The sequence below is a fragment of the Ruditapes philippinarum genome, unplaced genomic scaffold (assembly GCF_026571515.1).
Source record: "Ruditapes philippinarum isolate M1 unplaced genomic scaffold, ASM2657151v2 ctg4006_1_1_1_1, whole genome shotgun sequence".
NCBI classification, from domain to species: domain Eukaryota; kingdom Metazoa; phylum Mollusca; class Bivalvia; order Venerida; family Veneridae; genus Ruditapes; species Ruditapes philippinarum.
The window spans coordinates 131,104-150,799 of NW_026860753.1; the positions used below are offsets into that span (position 1 = coordinate 131,104).

At 32.5% G+C, this 19,696-nt stretch overlaps 1 protein-coding gene and 1 long non-coding RNA gene across 2 annotated transcripts; both read right to left on the bottom strand.

Annotated features, from left to right (window-relative positions):
* Positions 1–397: 397 nt before the first annotated feature.
* On the bottom strand, positions 398–16,302 carry LOC132713280 (pre-mRNA-splicing factor CWC22 homolog). Its single transcript, XM_060695794.1, has 6 exons — positions 16,200–16,302; positions 8,563–8,697; positions 6,600–7,877; positions 5,933–6,089; positions 5,313–5,434; positions 398–1,501 (listed from the first exon to the last, which is right to left on the bottom strand). The coding sequence occupies exons 1-6, from the start codon at positions 16,269–16,271 to the stop codon at positions 1,475–1,477; spliced, it is 1,791 nt and encodes a 596-aa protein (XP_060551777.1). The 5' UTR covers positions 16,272–16,302; the 3' UTR covers positions 398–1,474.
* On the bottom strand, positions 12,719–15,581 carry LOC132713279 (uncharacterized). Its single transcript, XR_009623427.1, has 3 exons — positions 14,986–15,581; positions 13,866–13,968; positions 12,719–13,610 (listed from the first exon to the last, which is right to left on the bottom strand). It is a non-coding gene; the product is annotated as an uncharacterized LOC132713279 (long non-coding RNA).
* Positions 16,303–19,696: the final 3,394 nt, after the last annotated feature.

Below are 19,696 nucleotides of genomic sequence, written 5' to 3' on the forward strand. Positions count from 1 at the left end.
TTCCTAACCTGTCCCAAGTGGGTCAGGTTAGAGCATTAAGATTTCACAATAGTTGCCACTTTGAACTCTGGAAACTTTAAAGAATATGTCAAATGAATGATTTAGGTTTGTTTCAATCATACTATATCCACAGTATCTGTTATTGTAACTTCCAGGGTTTGTTCAAGTATCATGACTAGTTTTAAAACTGCTTGGTGATTCTGCAGCAATAAATATTTCGTTCAACATGTATAGATACATGCATGCTTCAAATCCAAAATATATAGAATTTATACAGAAATTCATGCTGGGACTTTTACAAATGTCATTTGAGCGTGACTCGAGTACATAAGATAAGTTTTATATTTTTGTCATTAATTTGCCCGAGTATCCCTTTAACCAAATATTTAAAGTTCAATCAGTGTTCATCAGTTTACTTTTTCTTTCCAAACAATGCTAATTTCCCTTTCAAATTTCTTCAAGTAGAAAGTATGAATACGCTTATATGTGCAGGAATTCCACTGTGATGTATATGTCCTACTTATATCAAAAGGAAGACATTCAGTCGTTTTGAAGCTTGCTTGGTTTAAATATAGTTATTTAAGCTTGACTGCGAAACAAGTTCTTTCAACTTCTATAATTTTTTCGAGTCCGCTTCCTGGAACCAACCAGTACTAGTGTTATAAGAAGAAACATGGTTGTGACCTGATAGGGGCTTGAACCCATGATCACTGGCTTTAGAGGCAGACACCTTAACCACTAGGCAACCACTCCCAAAAGCTTGTCAGGGGTAAGCAGTTGTTTCCTTAAGCAAGACGCTTAACTCATTGCTTAGTAATACTGGTTGGTTCCAGGAACAGATTCAAGGAAATTCTGTAAGCTTATAGCCTCCTATACCATGTATACAATCGAACTCAAAACAAATGATTTACAAACTAACAGCTATTAAGCAACTGGTTCCATACTTTATATATCAATCTTTGTTCACTAATTTGCTTTCTGTTTCCATTGAATTAAACAATTAAGTAACAGCTGGTTCCTTTGTTTATATATTGGTTCCATAATTCATTGTTCTGGTTACAAAGAATTAAAACACTTAAATAGCAGCTGGTTCCCTAATTAATATATTGATCTTGGTCCTCTCACTTGTTGTTTAGTTCTATGCATGGCAGCTGGCTCTCTACTTCTGATTCATTTAAGTTAAAGCCCTTATTTACTTCATTGTTAATGCCTTTCAACAGCCAAGAAACAGTTGATTGTGTACATGATATATTCCTGGTCTGACTCAACAGTCAAGCAGACAGTTGGTTCAAAGCATGATACGTTTATACTGGTTCCCTCAATCTGAAATGTCATCTGGTTCCCTGCATTACACATTTACTATTAGTCTTAAAACAACCTAGTTTTTCATCCCTGTGTCAATCTTTTTCACATTTTTTTTTCATCCCTGTTTCCATCTTTTTCACATTTTTTATCACCCCTGTGTCCATCTTTTTCACATCTGACCCTTTAACTTTAAGTACTGAAAATATGACAAAAACAAAAACAATTTAGTCATAATGCCGGTTAACTATTTATCATAACTAAAGTAACATGTAAAAGGTCAAGTATTAAAACATAACAACTGAAACTTCAGCTACATATGTGCTCATATCTATGATGTATTGGCTCACAAGATGTCAATGTTCAAAGATGAATTTCATTTCAGGCGGTATGAGTGCATGTCCTAAGACATTCTGAAAGTGCAAACTTTTAAGATTTTTGGCGGACATAAACTCACATAAACTTAAGTCCATGTCTGTATTTCATGTATTTGAAACAAAAGTGGTTCCTACCTAGTGACTAGAAGACAGGGATTATCATATAACAAGTCAGCCATAGACCAACACTGAAGAGTGAAGAGGAGTCAATAACAAGAACTGTCGGAGGACAGTATCGCTCAACTATTCGAAAAGTTGTCACAAGTGTGCTTCATTGAGTATAATAATGCTTACCTATATGAATACATAAAATTGTCCAAAAAGGTACATAGGCTTGTTAATAAGATGTTTTATCGAGTTAATCACTGCTTTATTATATTATAAAATGCATAAAATTGTTCAAAAAAAGGCACAAACCCTTCATTAGTTATGGAGATATTTCCTTAACCAAGAATTTCTAAGTAGAAAAAGGGGCATAATTATGCAAAAAAGCAAACAAGTTATTGGACTTGTGCTAATCATGTTAGATAATCACAGAGAACAAGTGTGTGAAGTTTCAAGCCATTCCCTTCAGTAGTTATGGAGATACCAGCTTGCACGCAAAAACTTAACCAAGAATTTCTAAGTCGAAAAAGGGGCATAATTATGCAAAAAAGCAAATCAGAGTTATGGGACTTATGCCAATCATGTTAGATAATCACAGAGAACAAGTGTGTGAAGTTTCAATCCATTCCCTTCAGTAGTTATGGAGATACCAGCTTGCACGCAAAAACTTAACCAAGAATTTCTAAGTCGAAAAAGGGGCATAATTATGTAAAAAAGCAAATCAGAGTTATTGGACTTGTGCCAATCATGTTAGATAATCACAGAGAACAAGTGTGTGAAGTTTCAAGCCATTCCCTTCAGTAGTTATGGAGATACCAGCTTGCACGCAAAAACTTGACCAAGAATTTCTAAGTTGAAAAAGGGGCATAATTATGCAAAAAAGCAAATCATAGTTATGAGACTGTGCCAATCATGTTAGATAATCACAGAGAACATGTGTGTGAAGTTTCAATCCATTCCCTTCAGTAGTTATAGAGATACCAGCTTGCACGTAAAAACTTAACCAAGAATTTTTAAGTCAAACTAGAACTCCGCGAGTCGGATGTGTTGCCTTGTGAACAATATAGTTTAGGAGAAATGGCCAGGACAAAAATGAAATATGAAAACTAACAAAGGGCAATAACTCAAAAAAATAATAGGTGCAGAGCATCAGTTTCTGTGCACTGCACTTCTTATCAATAAGATCAATCATTCTATGAAGTTTCAAGTCCCTTTTATAATTTATGAGAAATGACCTGGACAAAAATAAAGTATGAAAATTAACAAAGGGCAATAACTCAAAAAATAAGAAATGCAGAGCACTAGTTCTTGTGCACTGCACTTCTTAATGAGATCTTTCATCCTATGAAGTTTCAAGTCCATAGCTTTTATACATTAGGAGAAAGGGCCCGGACAAAAATAAAGTATGAAAATTAACAAAGGGAAATAACTCAAAAATTAGGAAGTGCAGAGTATCGGTCCTTGTGCACTGCACTTCTTCTTAATAAGATCTATCATCCTATGAAGTTTCAAGTCCAAAGCTTTTATAGTTGAAGAAAAATGGCCCGGACAAAATTAAAGTATGAAAATTTACAAAGGGCAATAACTCAAAAATTAAGATTTGCAGAGTACCGGTCCTTGTGCACTGCACTTCGGGTTATTGAAAGAAGCATGCATACCAAGTTTGAAGTCAATCATACTTATGGTGACTGAGTTATGCTCCGTACAAGCTTTAGGGGACGCCCACAAGGACACCGCCGACAAAAGTAACCCCTGTATGTCGCCTTTTCAAGGCGACACAAAAAGAGACATAATTATGCAAAAAAGCAAATCAGAGTTATGGGACTTGTGCCAATCATGTTAGATAATCACAGAGAACAAGTGTGTGAAGTTTCAATCCATTCTCTTCAGTAGTTATGGAGATACCAGCTTGCACGCAAAAACTTAACCAAGAATTTTTAAGTCAAAAAAGGGGCATAATTATGCAAAAAAGCAAATCAGAGTTATGGGACTTGCGCCAATCATGTTAGATAATCACAGAGAACAAGTGTGTAAAGTTTCAATCCATTCCCTTCAGTAGTTATGAAGATACCAGCTTGCACGCAAAAACTGAACCACAGGGACGTCGACGCCGACACCGACGCCGACAAATGGGTGACTACATTAGCTCGATCATTCTGCGAATAGTCGAGCTAAAAACTGAACATTACTGAAAGTTTTGTAGAATTTTGGATCAAAGGTTTCAGGATAAAATATGTTTAAGGATATTGGCTACAGTTTTCATAAAGACAGAATAAACACTGTGTCAGAGGATTTTCATAAACTTTGCATTATCTTAGACTAACATAACACATATGTGTATTTAAATGAATACTAGAAATGTATCAACAGGACACAGATACCTATCATTCCAGTTTATCAACGGACAGTGTGACATTCCGATGTATGAAAAAGTTTGAATCTATATGCTCTTTCACCCTAGGTACGGCCATATAAATGGGGGACATCAATATCATTTTTAAGTTACCTTCCCGTGAATTTTATATGCGAGATGATTCCGTGGCTTATTACTAATACGTCCCTGCAGACATTTTCACAAAATATCTTACGACAATTTTTTATTGTAAGAGAAATCTTACGATAAATCTCCTTTTCACAAAAAATCTTAAGAAAATCTTAAGTGCAAAATCTGTCGTAACTTTACGATCGTAAGTGTAATTTTTTCTCTCTTAAGGGTAAAATATCATGTATCTCTTACCTAAACTGAATAAAAACAAACAAAAAGTTGGAAGACAAATATATATTAAGCAAACAGTATGCTATAAATTACACAAATTGAGGTATAATTATTTTTCAACATAAACATTTGTGACGTCATGACTTGATGACGTCATGATGGAGAGGGTTATGAATAGTTTAAATGTGAACTATACTGTAGTATTATTGAAAACTAATAATTTGTACATTTGGTTAGTTCGATTTCATTGCCAGCATGTACTAGTGGTGCCTTTTTATTTATTAATAACATAGCAGACCTTCTATCTGAATCTTTTAGATATTTATAATTATCTTCAATCAAGATATAAATTATATCGGTTTGAATCATTTTTTTGTTCTTATTGAAATTTGATTATGTTCAAAAGATATTTCAAGCTCTTTATTACTTGATTTTAAAACCGGAATCAAAGATAGAGCATGCACATCAATATCAAATGAACGTTGCTAGGGATGTTTTTATCGTAAGATTTATCGTAAGTGAATTTTTTATCTTAAGATAAAATTTTAACTTACAAGTGGCTTTGTGAAAATGACTTAAGATTTAACTTACGATTATCGTAAGTCAAAAACTTAAGATAAATCGTAAGATTTTTTGTGAAAATGTCTGCTGGTATTTAATTAATTATGAAGTTCTATTAGGGTTATAAAAATTAAAATTGTTTTGAGGAATCAACCTCTTTATTATAAAGATCATAGGTAAAATATTTATTTTCCTCTTCAAAAATTTTGTAAAATAAATTTTGCATATAATCACGAGCCTGAATAACTTACATTTTTCCTGCTATCTATAGCTTGTTGTACCCATAGCAACTCCATAGCGATATTCTTGCGTAGTTCTTTCAGCTGACCAGCATCTTGGGGTAGTGACTTTGACATTTCTACATCATGAGACTCTATAGAAAAAAAGTAGTTATATATGTGTTAACAAAAGAATTTATGTGTCAGAAAAAAAATCAAGTCTGCTGATGACTAAGAACAAAATGAAGATTACAATCAAGATGACATAACTCATCTGGAATTAACAAGTCAACATAGAGTGACCTCCCCTGAATTGCAAACTGTGATTTGACACAAAGGGAAGTAACTTTTTTGACGAAAAAAATATTAATCAAACTCTCTCATAAAGTGACCTCCCCTGAATTGTAAATTGTGTGGGAAGTAACTTTTACAAAAAATATTCATCAAACTCTCTCAGCATTAAACGAATATGATGAACTTTTTTGAGTGCATGCATATATAAAACATCACAATGTGAGGTGAACATATTATATTTTCCCCAAGAGTTTCTAAATTCTAACTTTAATACTGTTCAGCTATTTGATTTGTATTGATTTTTTTTCTAATTATTATATTCAGAAGTCTATAGAAAAATCTAACCATGAAAATTTTACCTCTAATAGAATTAAAACTGTCCCAAACGGATGTCACATTTGTAAGAGTTGTGCTATCATGTAAAGGTGGTCTCCCCTCTCGTGAATTATCTCCCTGTAACTGTTCTCTTCCTGATAGTTTGCTGGGGACAGGGCTAGCTCTAGACTCCAGTGGAAGCTAAGAGGAGATAAATAGTGCAAATTAATACATGGAAAGTTGTTAAAGGCCAATTACGCCTCAGAAATGCTACCAATTTTATTTCTCAAAAACTTTTAATTTTCAGTATCCTGTTACAGTTTTCACAGTAATATTCATTGCCATATACACAGACTATCTTTTGCAACTACAGCTCTGTTGGCATTCTGTATAATTATAGTGAATTTTGTAAGAAAGTCAAACTGATTTTGATCTTACATACCACTGAAATATCATGTCCTTGAAAAATGCCTACATTGGCACCTACATAGAAATGTGTATTTTTAAAATTAAACTTGATACAAAAAAAAGCTTCCAAAGTAGCCAGTAATAAGATTTCAATAGAGATAAAATATATATAAATATTTAATCAAATATTGTAATGAAACTATTAACTGAAATTAATGAAATTCATCGACTATAATCAATAATGAGAAGGTGCTATTATTATCTTAATTAAACAGAGCACTGCTAGTACAACAAACATATTACCATCTTTTCTTCAGAAGTCCTTCTGTCTGACCTTTGACCTTCATCTTTTCTTGATGACCTTTGTGACCTTTCAGATTTTTGACTTAGTCTTCCCTCAGACGAATTTGATCTCTGAGATTTAACACTGTCAGACCTGTAAGATTTAGCATCTTCTGACCTTTGAGATTTGCTGCCATCTGACCTATGAGATTTAACCTCTTCTGACCTATAAGATTTGCCTCCATCTGACCTATGTGATTTAGCATCCTGTGACCTATGTGTATTTTGTCTCTCTTTGTCAGACACATCTAATCTGTTACTCAAATGACCGGACCGATTTTCAGACCTATAGGACTTCTGACTTCTTTGGTCAGAATACCGTGGAGAGTTCGACCTTTGACCTCTTGGTGAAAATCCTTCAGTTTCATTTAAGTTATGACCTCTATCACTAGACCTCTTACTCCTACCAGATCTATGAGAGTTTCTGTCAGATGCTGAAGGACTTCTTGCAGACAAATCCTTAGTTTCATTTCTACCCGACCTCGAACTTCTGTCCACTGAACGACTAGACCCTTGATCTCTATATACAGATTCATCTTTACGATCAAACCTCTGTCCTAAAGAGGCTTGAGACTTTTCGGACCTGTCAGAGGTTCTTGTAATTCTTTCTTCAAATTTACTTTTATCTCTAAACACTTCATTCCTTATCGAGTCTTGTTTATCATTTTCTGAACTTTCTTCTCTTGCTGAGTCTCTATAGGACCTTTTACTACTTCTTTGTGATTGGACACTTTCTCTGTCAGTTTCTAAATTTAAATGCAACTCATTCCTAACTTCATTGTCTTTTGCAGCAAAGCCTTCTTCAGTGTTTACTTCACCAAAGTTGTTTCTAATAAAAGGTTCAACTCTATCTTTCCATGAGGTATCTAAGTCATCAAGGATATTGTTACCTTGATCTTTTTCCTTATCACAGTCATGTTCAATAGTTTTCTGGGGTAGATAGTGGTGGTTATTATCAATAAAGCTAGTCTGTATCTCAACTGAGTTAAACTTTGGACTTTCTTTCACAGCCTCAGATATCTCACTTAAGGTTTCGCCTTCACCTTCACTCGAGACATGCTCTAGAGTTCCCAAGTGTTTTATTCCTGTGGAAGGTGTCTCTTTAAAATCAGTTTCATTGTCAAGAATATCATTTTGTAGATTTACTTCTGAATTTTGTAACTGTTTAACCTTTTCAGTACTAACATTTGTTTGTCTATTCCTTTTCTCCTTCTTCAATTTATCTCTTGTTCTAACAGCCTATTTATGAATCAGAGATAAAGATCATGAATTAGGAATACTAGTAAATTCTGTTTTACTAGATGATATGACAAAACAATTGACAACAAAAAGCATATCATGGAAATAACAATATTTTCATAATTATGTAAATTTAACATATATTGTAAGACTTTAAATAAATTATTACATGTCAATCATTAAAATGAGTTTGTGAAATAGTAAAGCATGTTGTTTTGTTTTTTTCAAGTTCAGAAAATATCACTAAGAATGATGTCTTCATAAGGCCAATACATGTTATATTAAAGAAAGCAATCAAGCCTAATAATGTGCTACTTCCACCAAGGAGCTACGTACATGTAAATATAATGAATGGTTTTGTCCTGATAGAAAGCTGTTCAAGTCCATTCAAGATATTTAGCATGGTAGTTAATTATTTTGTGTGGCAGCATGGCCAAGGTGTTACTGGACCAAGCTAGTAATCAAATGATCACTAGCCGTGTGGGTTCATATTCCAAGAAGGGTAAGCTGTTGTCTCCTGGAGACAGAAACTTTAGTTTTACACTCAGTGCTTAGAACTGCCAGGTTGGTTCCAGGGAATAGATTTATAAGCGTGTATATAAGCTTACAGGTTGCTACACAATCAAAATAAAATAAATTTTGAATATACTAAGGCTTAATCAATTGACTAAATATTACATAATACCTTTGGTTTACACGGGAACTCAGTCTTCCAATCTACACTCAGTTCAGCATTTTTCTCAAGTTCAAGAAATGTTTCTTCAAAAGTCTGCTTTACTTCTTTCATCCATTTTCTGACAAGAACCCCTCTAACAGCCGACTGAAAAAGAAGAAAATCGTTAAATTCAAAAAATTAAATGAATAAAAGGTTTCTCATTTTTCAACGAGTCGGGACTAATTCTTGAGACGTAGCTTATGTGTATGCTTAATTATTTAAAACCTCTGAGATTGTCAAACAAAGGGTTACTTAAGGCCCCGGCAGCACTCACCAGGATATAGAGGATATTCAAGTTTTTTCCATAAATTATACAATGATTATACAGGCTTTATTTTCATAAAATGGAATGAATTATGATAATTTTCATATCACAAGATGAAAATAAATCCTGTATATAATAATTATAGAAAATACTTGAATTTTCTGTTTATTATATACATTTATATTGCGTACTTGCTGAATTGAAGAAAGTAGTCCGGCAAGACACCAGTGAAAATACAGAAAATATTTTTCAATGCAGTGAAAAATAATTTTTTACCATGAAAATACTGAAAATGAAAAAACGCATTTTATTTTATCCATATTTCATTTATAAGTACATTGTATATAATAAAAACATCATACATATATTGGGTAATGACTCATCACTTTATTTAAATAAACACCTTTGTGATTAAATTACAGCTCATCTGAACAAAAACTTGAAGCACTAAATTCTACAGCAACACACTCAAAATTGATATCTTCTTCCAAAATATATTAAACAATGATACTTTTTTTTTTCAAGGTCACATATATTCAACTTTCAAACTAAAATTATAGGTGGAGGAACACCTCATGGTCATGTAACATGTTTAGCAAGCATGAAATCAGATGATTTTATCAACTTCATGCCTATGATAAATTAAGAAATTAAACAGATTTACTTATTTTCAACAAAATTTTCAGGTAAAACAGGGTATATTTTTCAATATAAGCAGGGGTCTTACTATCATGAATTATGATAAATATTCCAGAGTATCTTCTTGCCAGATATTATATACAAATGACCCACTCATCTAAAATAAGGGAGTCTACAGCTGCTGAGTCATGTGCTACAATCTGTACTACATCGTACAATGTATATAATAAGACAAAGAGTTATTTCACAGGGCCTTTTTACCTTCTATAACAGGGGCCTGTATACCTGGGCTGCTTCCCCAAAGAAAATTTCTTTAAAATCATGCAGTTTTCCGCAAAAATTGAATTTACATCAAGTTTTTTCTCCCCCTTTTGCAAATATACCATGTAATTTTTTCCCAAAATTAAGGGCTGGGCTGCTTCCCCAACCTGTGAAAAAAAAAACCTGTTTCAATTCTGGTAAAAAAATTAAGAACATTTTTGGCAGCTGCCCTCCAGAACTTTGGCTGCTACATGTACTGTCTTTGGCTGATATATGCACTATCTTCGGTTGTTACATACACTCAATGGAAAGTTGATTGTTTAACCCATTACGTTATATACACGCCTTTTAACGCCTTTTTCACCCCCCCCCCCCCTTTTGTTGTCTCAAATGGTGAAAAAATGCCTTATTTAGGCCCCAACACTTGTTTTTGTTTGAGAAATGTTGTTAAAAAAAGTGACCTCTTTTTCGGCGCGGCCCCCCAACCAAAAGATTCATCAGGGGGCTGCTAGAAGGGGGATCTGCCCCCTTCTGTTAGGGGGGTTTGAAGGGGGGCGGAGTCCCCCTCATCACCAAGAAAATTTTGGACTTGTGAGAGGCTATAAATGACCCCAGATTGATCATAAGGTAACGTGTAAGCAACGCTGAAAAGCATTTGACTCTATCTCAATCCATTGAGAAGTTGCAGCACTTTTAAATCAATTTTGATGGAAAAAACAACGCAAAATAGTGATTTTTGGCAATTTTGAGATGTCCCCTCGTTGCCATGGTAACAGAAAATTTAAGCCTGAGCATGTTGTTGCAAGGGCAATCGTCCAGTCAACATTTGTGCCAAGTTTGATTAGTGTTGAGGCATTTTTTATAGTATTATAACAATTTGAACTTGTAACGGGAGACTTTTCAATGAAAAAAGCCATTTTTCACAAAATGCTCATGAAGTAATGGGTTAAGACTCATTATATTGTACATTTTCCTGACTTTTATCAGTGAAGGATGTGAGGGACTCTGCTCTTTGGAAAAAAACGTTAAGAACAGTATTTGTTTCAAATTTTTTGCACGTTTTTGTTATAATTTTTCCAATTGTGCCACATTTTTTGGAAGAAAATAGATTGGTTTCTGTCAATATACCATTTAAATATCGTAACTGTACAGCTCAGATTATATTTGGTTCTCATAATGAGGAATGCTAGGACATAATGATGTAATACTAACTATAATTAGATGGATACTGAGGATTTTGTACTAAATGAAGAAATTAAATGACTTTTGTATCAGTTTATTTTAAGTGGAAATATATATTTTTTGTAGTTTTACTCTGGGAAAATTATTTTTTAGGGGAATATGGAATTTTGGAGAAGAAATTCCTGAGGGGGAGAAGCAGACTATTAGTGTCATATTGTTAGTAAAAAAGACCTATAAATATGCTGTTGACCGTTATTTTCTGGGATTTAACGTTTTAATTTCAAGCTACCATTTTTATATAAATAATAGAGACTTAATAGAGAATGTAGACCCACTCCCCCTCCCCTGAATATTTAAAACTAAAACTATTATTTTGTACAAGAATTAAATGATAAAATTAAATTTTTTGTAACAAATAACAATTCAGGGATTTTTTTTGCTTATTTTTAGCCGATATTCGGTCGTATTCCCAACTGAAAATAGTATATTTTTTTCCAAATCCATAGGAAAAAAATCCCAATTGAAAGTTACAAAATAAAAATATTGAATAACAAATTCTAAAATATTTGAAAATAAGAACTTCTTCACTGTTATGGTGCTTAAATGTTTGAAGATGCCATTCTTGACAGTGATTCTTTGCATTCATTTAATAATTGCAAAATTTTAGTCATGCATTTTCCCCAATTTTTAACAAAACATTGGCAAAATCAAAGGGGGTTGTAACGTGCCTGGACTCTATATTGGGTTTATTTGTGACCAAAACTAGGTCAGGACCAAAAACACAGGTGACAATCTGTATATATAAGGATTATCACCTGTGTTTTTGGTCTGGACCTAGTTTTGGTTACAAATATTGCAGTGATTTTTCTCACTTAATTGGGAAGAGGCCTGAGCCTCTTGATTTTGGGAAAAATTATCGCTACAATTGCTGATTTGGGAAGTAAAAAAGCTGGTTTAAGTTCAGATTTTTGGGAAAACTGCATGATTTTAAAGAAAATTTCAATTGGGAAGAGGCCTTTTTTCGGAGTCTGTTATATAAGTAGGAAAATCACTAGGGCGGACCAACGCTTGGGGTAAAAATACTTTATTTGATATGACAAATTCAAATCAACGTCAACAAACCTCAATGTTATATGTCCATTTTCAAGACCGATGATATTGTTTTAAATAGCCGTTTGTGTAAAATTCACTGATCACATAATGACGTACCTGGCGGGAGCTAAAGATAGTTTGGATAAACAAGTGCAGTTTGCGTGAAATTGTACCATAGCTTGGCGTACAGTACTACATGATGCAGGTTTGTTTTTCAAATCAAACCTTTTTTTTATGTTATCACAGTTATAAACATATTGAATAAATTAGGTTCAACCAAATAAGGTCGATTTTTGAGGTATATTTGTAATTAATTTTGTTAATCAAAAAGTTTTTGCATTTGTCAACTGTCTTATAAATAAAAGATTAAGTGTCTTTATTTAGGTGTATTTATTGTAACACCTTTAAAAAAAGCATTTTTCTTAAAAGCGATTGATAGATCTACATGTATAATGGATTATCAATTAAGGAGTAAAATGCCATAATTGTTTGTGTGCCATCAATCAATCAAGATACTAAGATTTTTAACGATTTTAAGTATAAAAATTCCTTTTATTCTTAAATAAAACTGTTATAAAAAAAGGGCCGAAACGTCTCGTGGAAAAGGGCCGAAACATCTAGGGGCCGATTTTTGCACCTGTAGGGGCCGATTTGGTTTGGGGCCGAAACGTCCTGTTCCCAGCAAACAAAAGACGTTGTACCAACGTTGTACTGACGTTAGACCCTGACGTTTGGTAAACGTTGGCAGAAGGTTGGATTTGAAAGTTTTTTAGACGTCAGAAACCGACGTCTATACAACGTCATAAAATGACCTTTATCCAACCTTTTCTGACCATAATCCAACCTTTTCTGACCATTATCTGACCATAATCCAACCTTTTCTGACCATTATTTGGACATAATCCAACCTTTTTCTGACCATAATCCAACCTTTTCTGACCATTATCTGACCATATGCCAACCTTATCTGACCTAATTTTGTGACCATGATTTAACCTCATTCAAAACTTTTGGAATATGATTTTTTTTTCATTTTAAAGCTCTTTAATAGGGTTAATAAATAAGCATTCTTATGATTTTAGGAATTTATTTTATACTCGGAATCACAAGTACAAAAAAAAAGAAATGTGGTACTATAACAAATGCAAGATTTACATAATATTTTTTAAAACTATTAAACTTGACGGTATGTACTTTAATAACGCTTCATGTATTAATTAAGCATGTTTTAGAAATAAGATAAACAAAATCCTTCTTGAATATTAACACTGACATTTTATATAGCAAACACCCATGCATGTGTTTTTTCTTATATCACCACTGAACTGATCACTCTGAGTTTGGGATTTTTCAATCATCTATCCAACTCACTGATTGTATATTTGTCTTTGTATTTTATAACTGAATCTAGATCTGAATTTTAAATGGAACAATATTCTGAATATTTTGTTATAACTATAAATAGCAATGTTCATGTATCTTCATTAGTATTCTTCTTTCGTCCTCCTCCACTATGTCGATCTTGGGCATACATTAAGCGTATCATTACCGTCTCCAACCTGAGATCTCATCACACTTTCTGAAATTAAAATAAAATAATCAGGTACAAGTGCAAGAAATAAATCACTTTTACGTATTATAATTAAAAGAAATTCTAACAAAACTCTCCAACTACTTAAAAAGATACTTATTATTTTAAATTTAGTTTAAACCATGTTGATTCGTGTACCTACTGTATATATCTATTAATTTTGATAAAAATGGCTTCGTGAATTTCATTATAAAATCAAGGGTAATAAGATCACTGTATTTTCTATAATATTTTGAAATATACCTGTCACAAAATCTTGGTAGGTTTTCATTTTACTTTTCCTCTAAATATTTTCATCTTCCTCCTGAACTTTTGACACATGTTGAATTATCATAATTTTCACAATCTGAAAGACGAAATATAATCGTTTTAGAATTTAACCATGTGGTGGAAGGATGTTTGTCTAATACAATAGGCAAAATCCAATTACTATTAATCTTAGTTAACGCATAAGCGCACGAAAAACTGATATAACAAATACTAAATTAATTCTACTCCCGCAAAAATTGATATTGTTATTTTTTTATTCAATGTACTTTGTACAAATGCTCATACAACATCAAAGAAATTCACATGTTACTGTCATTGTTATAGATATCATCTCTGCCAGCATGATCTGGTCTGCTAAGTGTATATAGGACAGACTGGCTTAGTGTAAAAACGTTTTATGATACGAGCATACAACTTGTTGATAAGCAGGCTAATTAACAAACTATTACTTTTATTGATTTATAACTATGATAATGTGTTTTCTGATTGATAATATGTTGTTTGATTACATTAATAAAAAGATAGCTAGTCAAATACAATGTGCTTTCAGATATATTTTACCAAAGTCGTATCATTTACATGTATCAAATGCCATGAATCATTATCATAATACATGTATAAGAAACACATGGTATGCTAACAGTATGGGTAAAGTTCTTCAATTAACAACGAGTAGTTTAACAACTACACAGATATCAAAATCAAACTGCATCTGATGTATAACATGTGTAAATGACTGGCCCCTCATATAAGGGAAATTCATGTTGATAAGAAATAAGAGGACATTTTATTTACCAGCATTTGAATAATAAGAGTCTTACGTACTGCATTTAACTTTTTATTGATTTCAATTTCTAGGATATTTCCTACCATTGATAGTGCATTTATTTGGCATGGCAATATAGTGTGGGAAAAATGATTCGATTATACAGACTGTTCTATAGCAAATGATAAAGTGTTCTTACGTGGAAACTCGCGAAATCACGTGACATTAAGTTTTGCCAGTCAAACATTTCAATGATCAAATAACCATCGAATCCATGCAAACATGCGGTAAATTAGCATCGAAAAACCATATATAATGTTTGCCTACCTTTTTCTTTTGTTTGGAATATATACAACTTTGTCTGTCAATGCAACCCGTCGTTTTTTTGTCCGCCAATACAATTGAATTTCAAATACGATAAGTCGCATATTCGAATTTACTAAATTATTTACCACTATAAAATGAAGCCCTCAAAAATGATAACAACTTCATTGTAAATTATATAAACACTTTTTAGACTAATTCGAGGAGATAAGATATTATTTAAACGAAAATAGAGCAAATACATTTCATACTGATCTGCGTCTATCCGTTTACAGAGCGCCACCTATCGAATATCGTACGTTAGCCACCCACGTGATACTGTTGTTTTGATGGAGAAAATAAATATATAATGTTCCCTTGCTAAACTTAAACTTAAAATTCTTGCTGTTTATGCTTTCATTTATATATATATTGGTTTCATAAATCAAATTCACCTATTGTCAGATTACCGACCAAAACCCGACGTCGAGTCGACGTCAAAATGAAACGTCTATTAGACGTCGGGGATTCAACGTCGATTTGACATTGTATGAAGGTCACCGACGTCGCGACCAAAATTCAACGTTGATCCAACGTTGGGTCAACGTCGGGTGTTTGCTGGGTTTGCATAAGGTCCATGCATTTACAAGTACCCTGAACTTGTAGTTTAAATTTTACAGCCCCAGAACTCTATTGTTAAAAGATTTTAATAATTTACATGTTGCGGATTACATACGGTCGTACATCGTGCTTTTAGCATTGTCACGTGACTTCACCAGCAGTGAACCACACCAAGACAAAATGATGAAAGATGTAAATCAAAGCACCGTTGACCTAAATCGGAGATAACTTGACAACATTTTCAGATATTCTAAAGAAATATATTTTAAGCCGAGCATTGTTATGCGCCGAGCATTGGTCCAACCACTCTAGAGTCCAAGCACCCTTTGGGTGACATGGGTCATGTTCCCAAAATCTTAGAAAAAAAACCTTAGTGTTGTTGTTGGTTTTTTCAAATTTATGTCATCACAATCATATCATAACATTTAAACGCAAAAAATTACATTAAAAATCACTGCAGTTTAGTCTTAGCTTTTTAGATAATTTGTTTGGGAAATGTAAGAAACCTGTATAGTATAAATTTATTTTAAGTTGACTGACATTGTGTTTTTGTATTAGATGGAGATTTATGTGTCTTTTAATACATTTCAAGTTGTACTTTACACAAACAATGTTACCTGAAGTCGTATTATTTGTGTAATATCAAATTCTTCCCTTTCAAACATTTCAAGACCGCCACTGTCCGCCATGTTTCAACAAATAAATTTGCTGAGATTTGATTGGCTCCCAAAAAGATTGGTGTATAAACCGTTCCTCACCGAGTAAAATTCCGTGTTAGCGTGAGTCACGGCTTTTATTGAACCCATATTCAATGCGGGACAAATTTTTGCAGCAACGCATCAATGGAAGCTCAAATGTTTTGGTTTACAATATGACACATACTGTACCCTTAAAAATATAGTGGTGTTTCCGACAGAATCAAGAATGGATTGACGTTCAAGCAACTAAAATTAACTGACCGGTGTTTATATACATGTATGGGAAATCTGTGTAGATCAAAATCATCATCAGAGTTGGATATGAAAGATTGAATCTGATGCATACAGAATTTTGAAGAACTAAATCAAATTATCCTATATCAAGAACGGTCCGTTTTCCATCACTTAATATAAGAAATAATGAGAAACATTCAATTTCTTAATTGGCAGGTTTCAAATGGTGTTAATAAATTATATGTAAACAACCCATCAATACAATTTTTTTGCTGAACAAAATACAATCGTGAAGAAGTTATATATTCAATTATTCAATGAGTTTGTGATACTCATTCAGAATTTTATTTGATGACTTAATATTCATCCTTCATGTTCTTGAGAATATTTCTTAGTAAATAAACTTAATTAGTTCACTTCTCCCAGCATTAACCTTTTCCCTCATATAGACGTGTTTTGACGGCTTTTTGCCCCCTCCCTTTTTTGAGGCCTCAAACAGTGAAAAATGTCCTATTTAGGCCCCAAATACAAATGTACTGTTTTTTTGTTTAGAAATGTTGTTTAAAAAAGTGACCACTTTTTCGGCTCCGCCCCATCAAAATGGTACATCAGGGGGTTGCCCCTTCTGTTGGGGGAATTGAAGGGGGCGGTAGTCCCCCTCATCGCCAAGAAAAATTTGGACATGTGACAGGCTAAAAATGGCCTCATGTCGGTCTTAGGGTAACTAGTAACTGACGCTGAAAAAGCCTTTTACTCTATATCAATTCATTGAGAAGTTGGCAGCACTTTGAAATCAGATTTGATGGGGGAAAAAACAATGCAAAATAGTGATATTTGGCAATTTTGAGACGTACCCCCCGTTGCCATGGTAACATGAAATTTACGATTGAGCATGCTGTTACAGAGGCTATGATCTAGTCAATATTTGTGCCAAGTTTCATCAGTATTGAAACATTTTTTCGTAGTTTCATAGCAGTTTGAACTTGTAACAGGAAGCTTTTCAATGAAAACGGCCATTTTCACAATATGCTCATGGGGTTAAAGATTAAATAACTACGAGTATTTGTTTACATGTATACCAAAATACTGTTTCCGTTTGAGTGTATTAGTTCTTACTATTCTTACTTCCTCAACCTGCGATTGTCATGAAAAAAAGATTATGCAAACTAAATTATTTTACGGTTTTCATTCTTTTGTATACATAGATCTACGGGCAAACTAAAGCATACACCTTCAATCATAATAAAGAAATGGTTTTTACAAAGAATAAACCATAAAATGTGTATTCTTTGAGTGCATTTTAATTAAAATACACAGAAATAATAAAGTCTTATGTACATAATTGTAGTTTGGAATTGACAATTAACTATTTAAATAATTGTGCAATTCTGCTTCTGAAATTTCAAACCCTTGTCACCATTGCCACTTCTTTTATATAATTTATTAGCATGCTTATCAAATCGACACAAAGCACGGCTTTTCCCCAGTTCATGAAGTCTGAGCTCTACTATTATATGGAGGGATACGAAGTTTATTACGCGTAAAACATTATACAATGTTTAAAGCCAAAGAAACACAAACTTATACGATATATTAAATCAATATAATTATCTTACTCATTTTACAATTTTTATGTTTGTATTTTCACCCCGCATAAATGATCATTGACGTAACTGCGTAATAAAATAAATGACAACAATATTTACGACCTTGAAAAATCCAACGCCATGTGTTATGTAATTTTATTGAAATAGGTTTAAACAGATAAAAAAAGTAATTATTCAACAAAATCATGTCATATGTAAGATAGTTTAAAAACGGAAACTCTTCATCTTGAGTAGAAATAATAAATTTTAATTCTCAAAATAGCATGATCATTCATATACTAAAAAGTAATTCAAATTAAACAAGATGGAAGAGAAAATACACTCAGAGGTAAGAATCTTTTTATGCATGTTTTATTTTGAATTGTGTGTTTAAATTTTAATTATAATTTTTTATTAAGTATGTGGAGTCTTTCTTTTATCTACGCGTACATGTCTAATATAATTCACTTGTCCCGATTTTATTCCGTATTACTTATTTAAAAAAAAATACTAGTTTAAAACCCATCACTTTCTAACTCTAGTTCGTGTTACTACTGCTTGACTAGAAAATAATTCAAATGGTTATTTTTTTTAGTTTTTTAAGACTATTTTTTTTTACCTATCCATTAATTAGTTTCAATCAATCTGATATATTAAAATCAGCTTCCCAAATAACGCTATGCTCCACCTTAGATCTTAAGATCTCTAGCGTTTCAAATGCATGCGTTAAGTTTTAGCTTACAAAAAAAAAAAAAAAAAAAAAATAAGAAAAATTTTATGAAATCAAGTTTGTACAAATATAAATGTATTGTAATATATCGTATGACGTACCACGCGCCTTAATTGAACAATTAACGTCCGTGGGCGTGCGTATCATTGTTATATTTATTGTAAATGCTTATTAACTCGACACAAACCATGGCTTTTTTTCCCCAGCTTATATGGAAGGATGCGAAGTTTATTACGCGTAAAACATTTAACAATGTTTAAAGGGGCAAAGGAATACGATCTTTTACAATATATTTAATCAATATAATTATCTACTCATTTTTACAATTATTTATGCTTGTATTTTTTTACCCTGCACAATAGACTATTGACGTAATAAGTGATATAAATTGACAAAGATATTCAAAGAACATGTACTTCTTGTAACAATAAAATAGGCGACGAATTTCATTACTTATTTGAATGTATTTTGCTTAATGATGAAAGAAAGAAATTTTGAAACCCTATTATTACAGACGTGCAAATACATTCAAACTAGAACAACTAATTAATACAGAAAAAAAGAGCGAATATTTGAAATTATGTAAATTTGTTAAAACAATAATTTTAAGATAATCAAATTAGTATTCACCTCATATGTGATTACTTACATTACATTCCAAGACTATTACAACGAATATTTCACAGATTAATCTTTTATTACCCATAGTAAAGTGTTTGTTTGTTATAATATTCTGTCTAAATAGTATGACACTTTTTTCATTTAGCTTATAAGTATGAGTCTATAATGTCATTGTAAAGGTTTAAATATTATGTCGTACATAATTGTACACCACTTGTCAGTTGTTTATATTATTATTTCTTTTC

What these genes read in the sequence shown, in the direction of transcription:
- LOC132713280 (XM_060695794.1), bottom strand. Translation starts at nt 16,271, where the DNA reads ATGGCGGACAGTGGCGGTCTTGAAATGTTTGAAAGGGAAGAATTTGAT. An exon ending in CACAAATAATACGACTTCAG is followed by an intron (nt 8,698 to 16,199) that starts GTAACATTGTTT and finishes CTTCTTTTTCAG; the next exon opens with TCGGCTGTTAGAGGGGTTCT. An exon ending in AGTTCCCGTGTAAACCAAAG is followed by an intron (nt 7,878 to 8,562) that starts GTATTATGTAAT and finishes ATTCATAAATAG; the next exon opens with GCTGTTAGAACAAGAGATAA.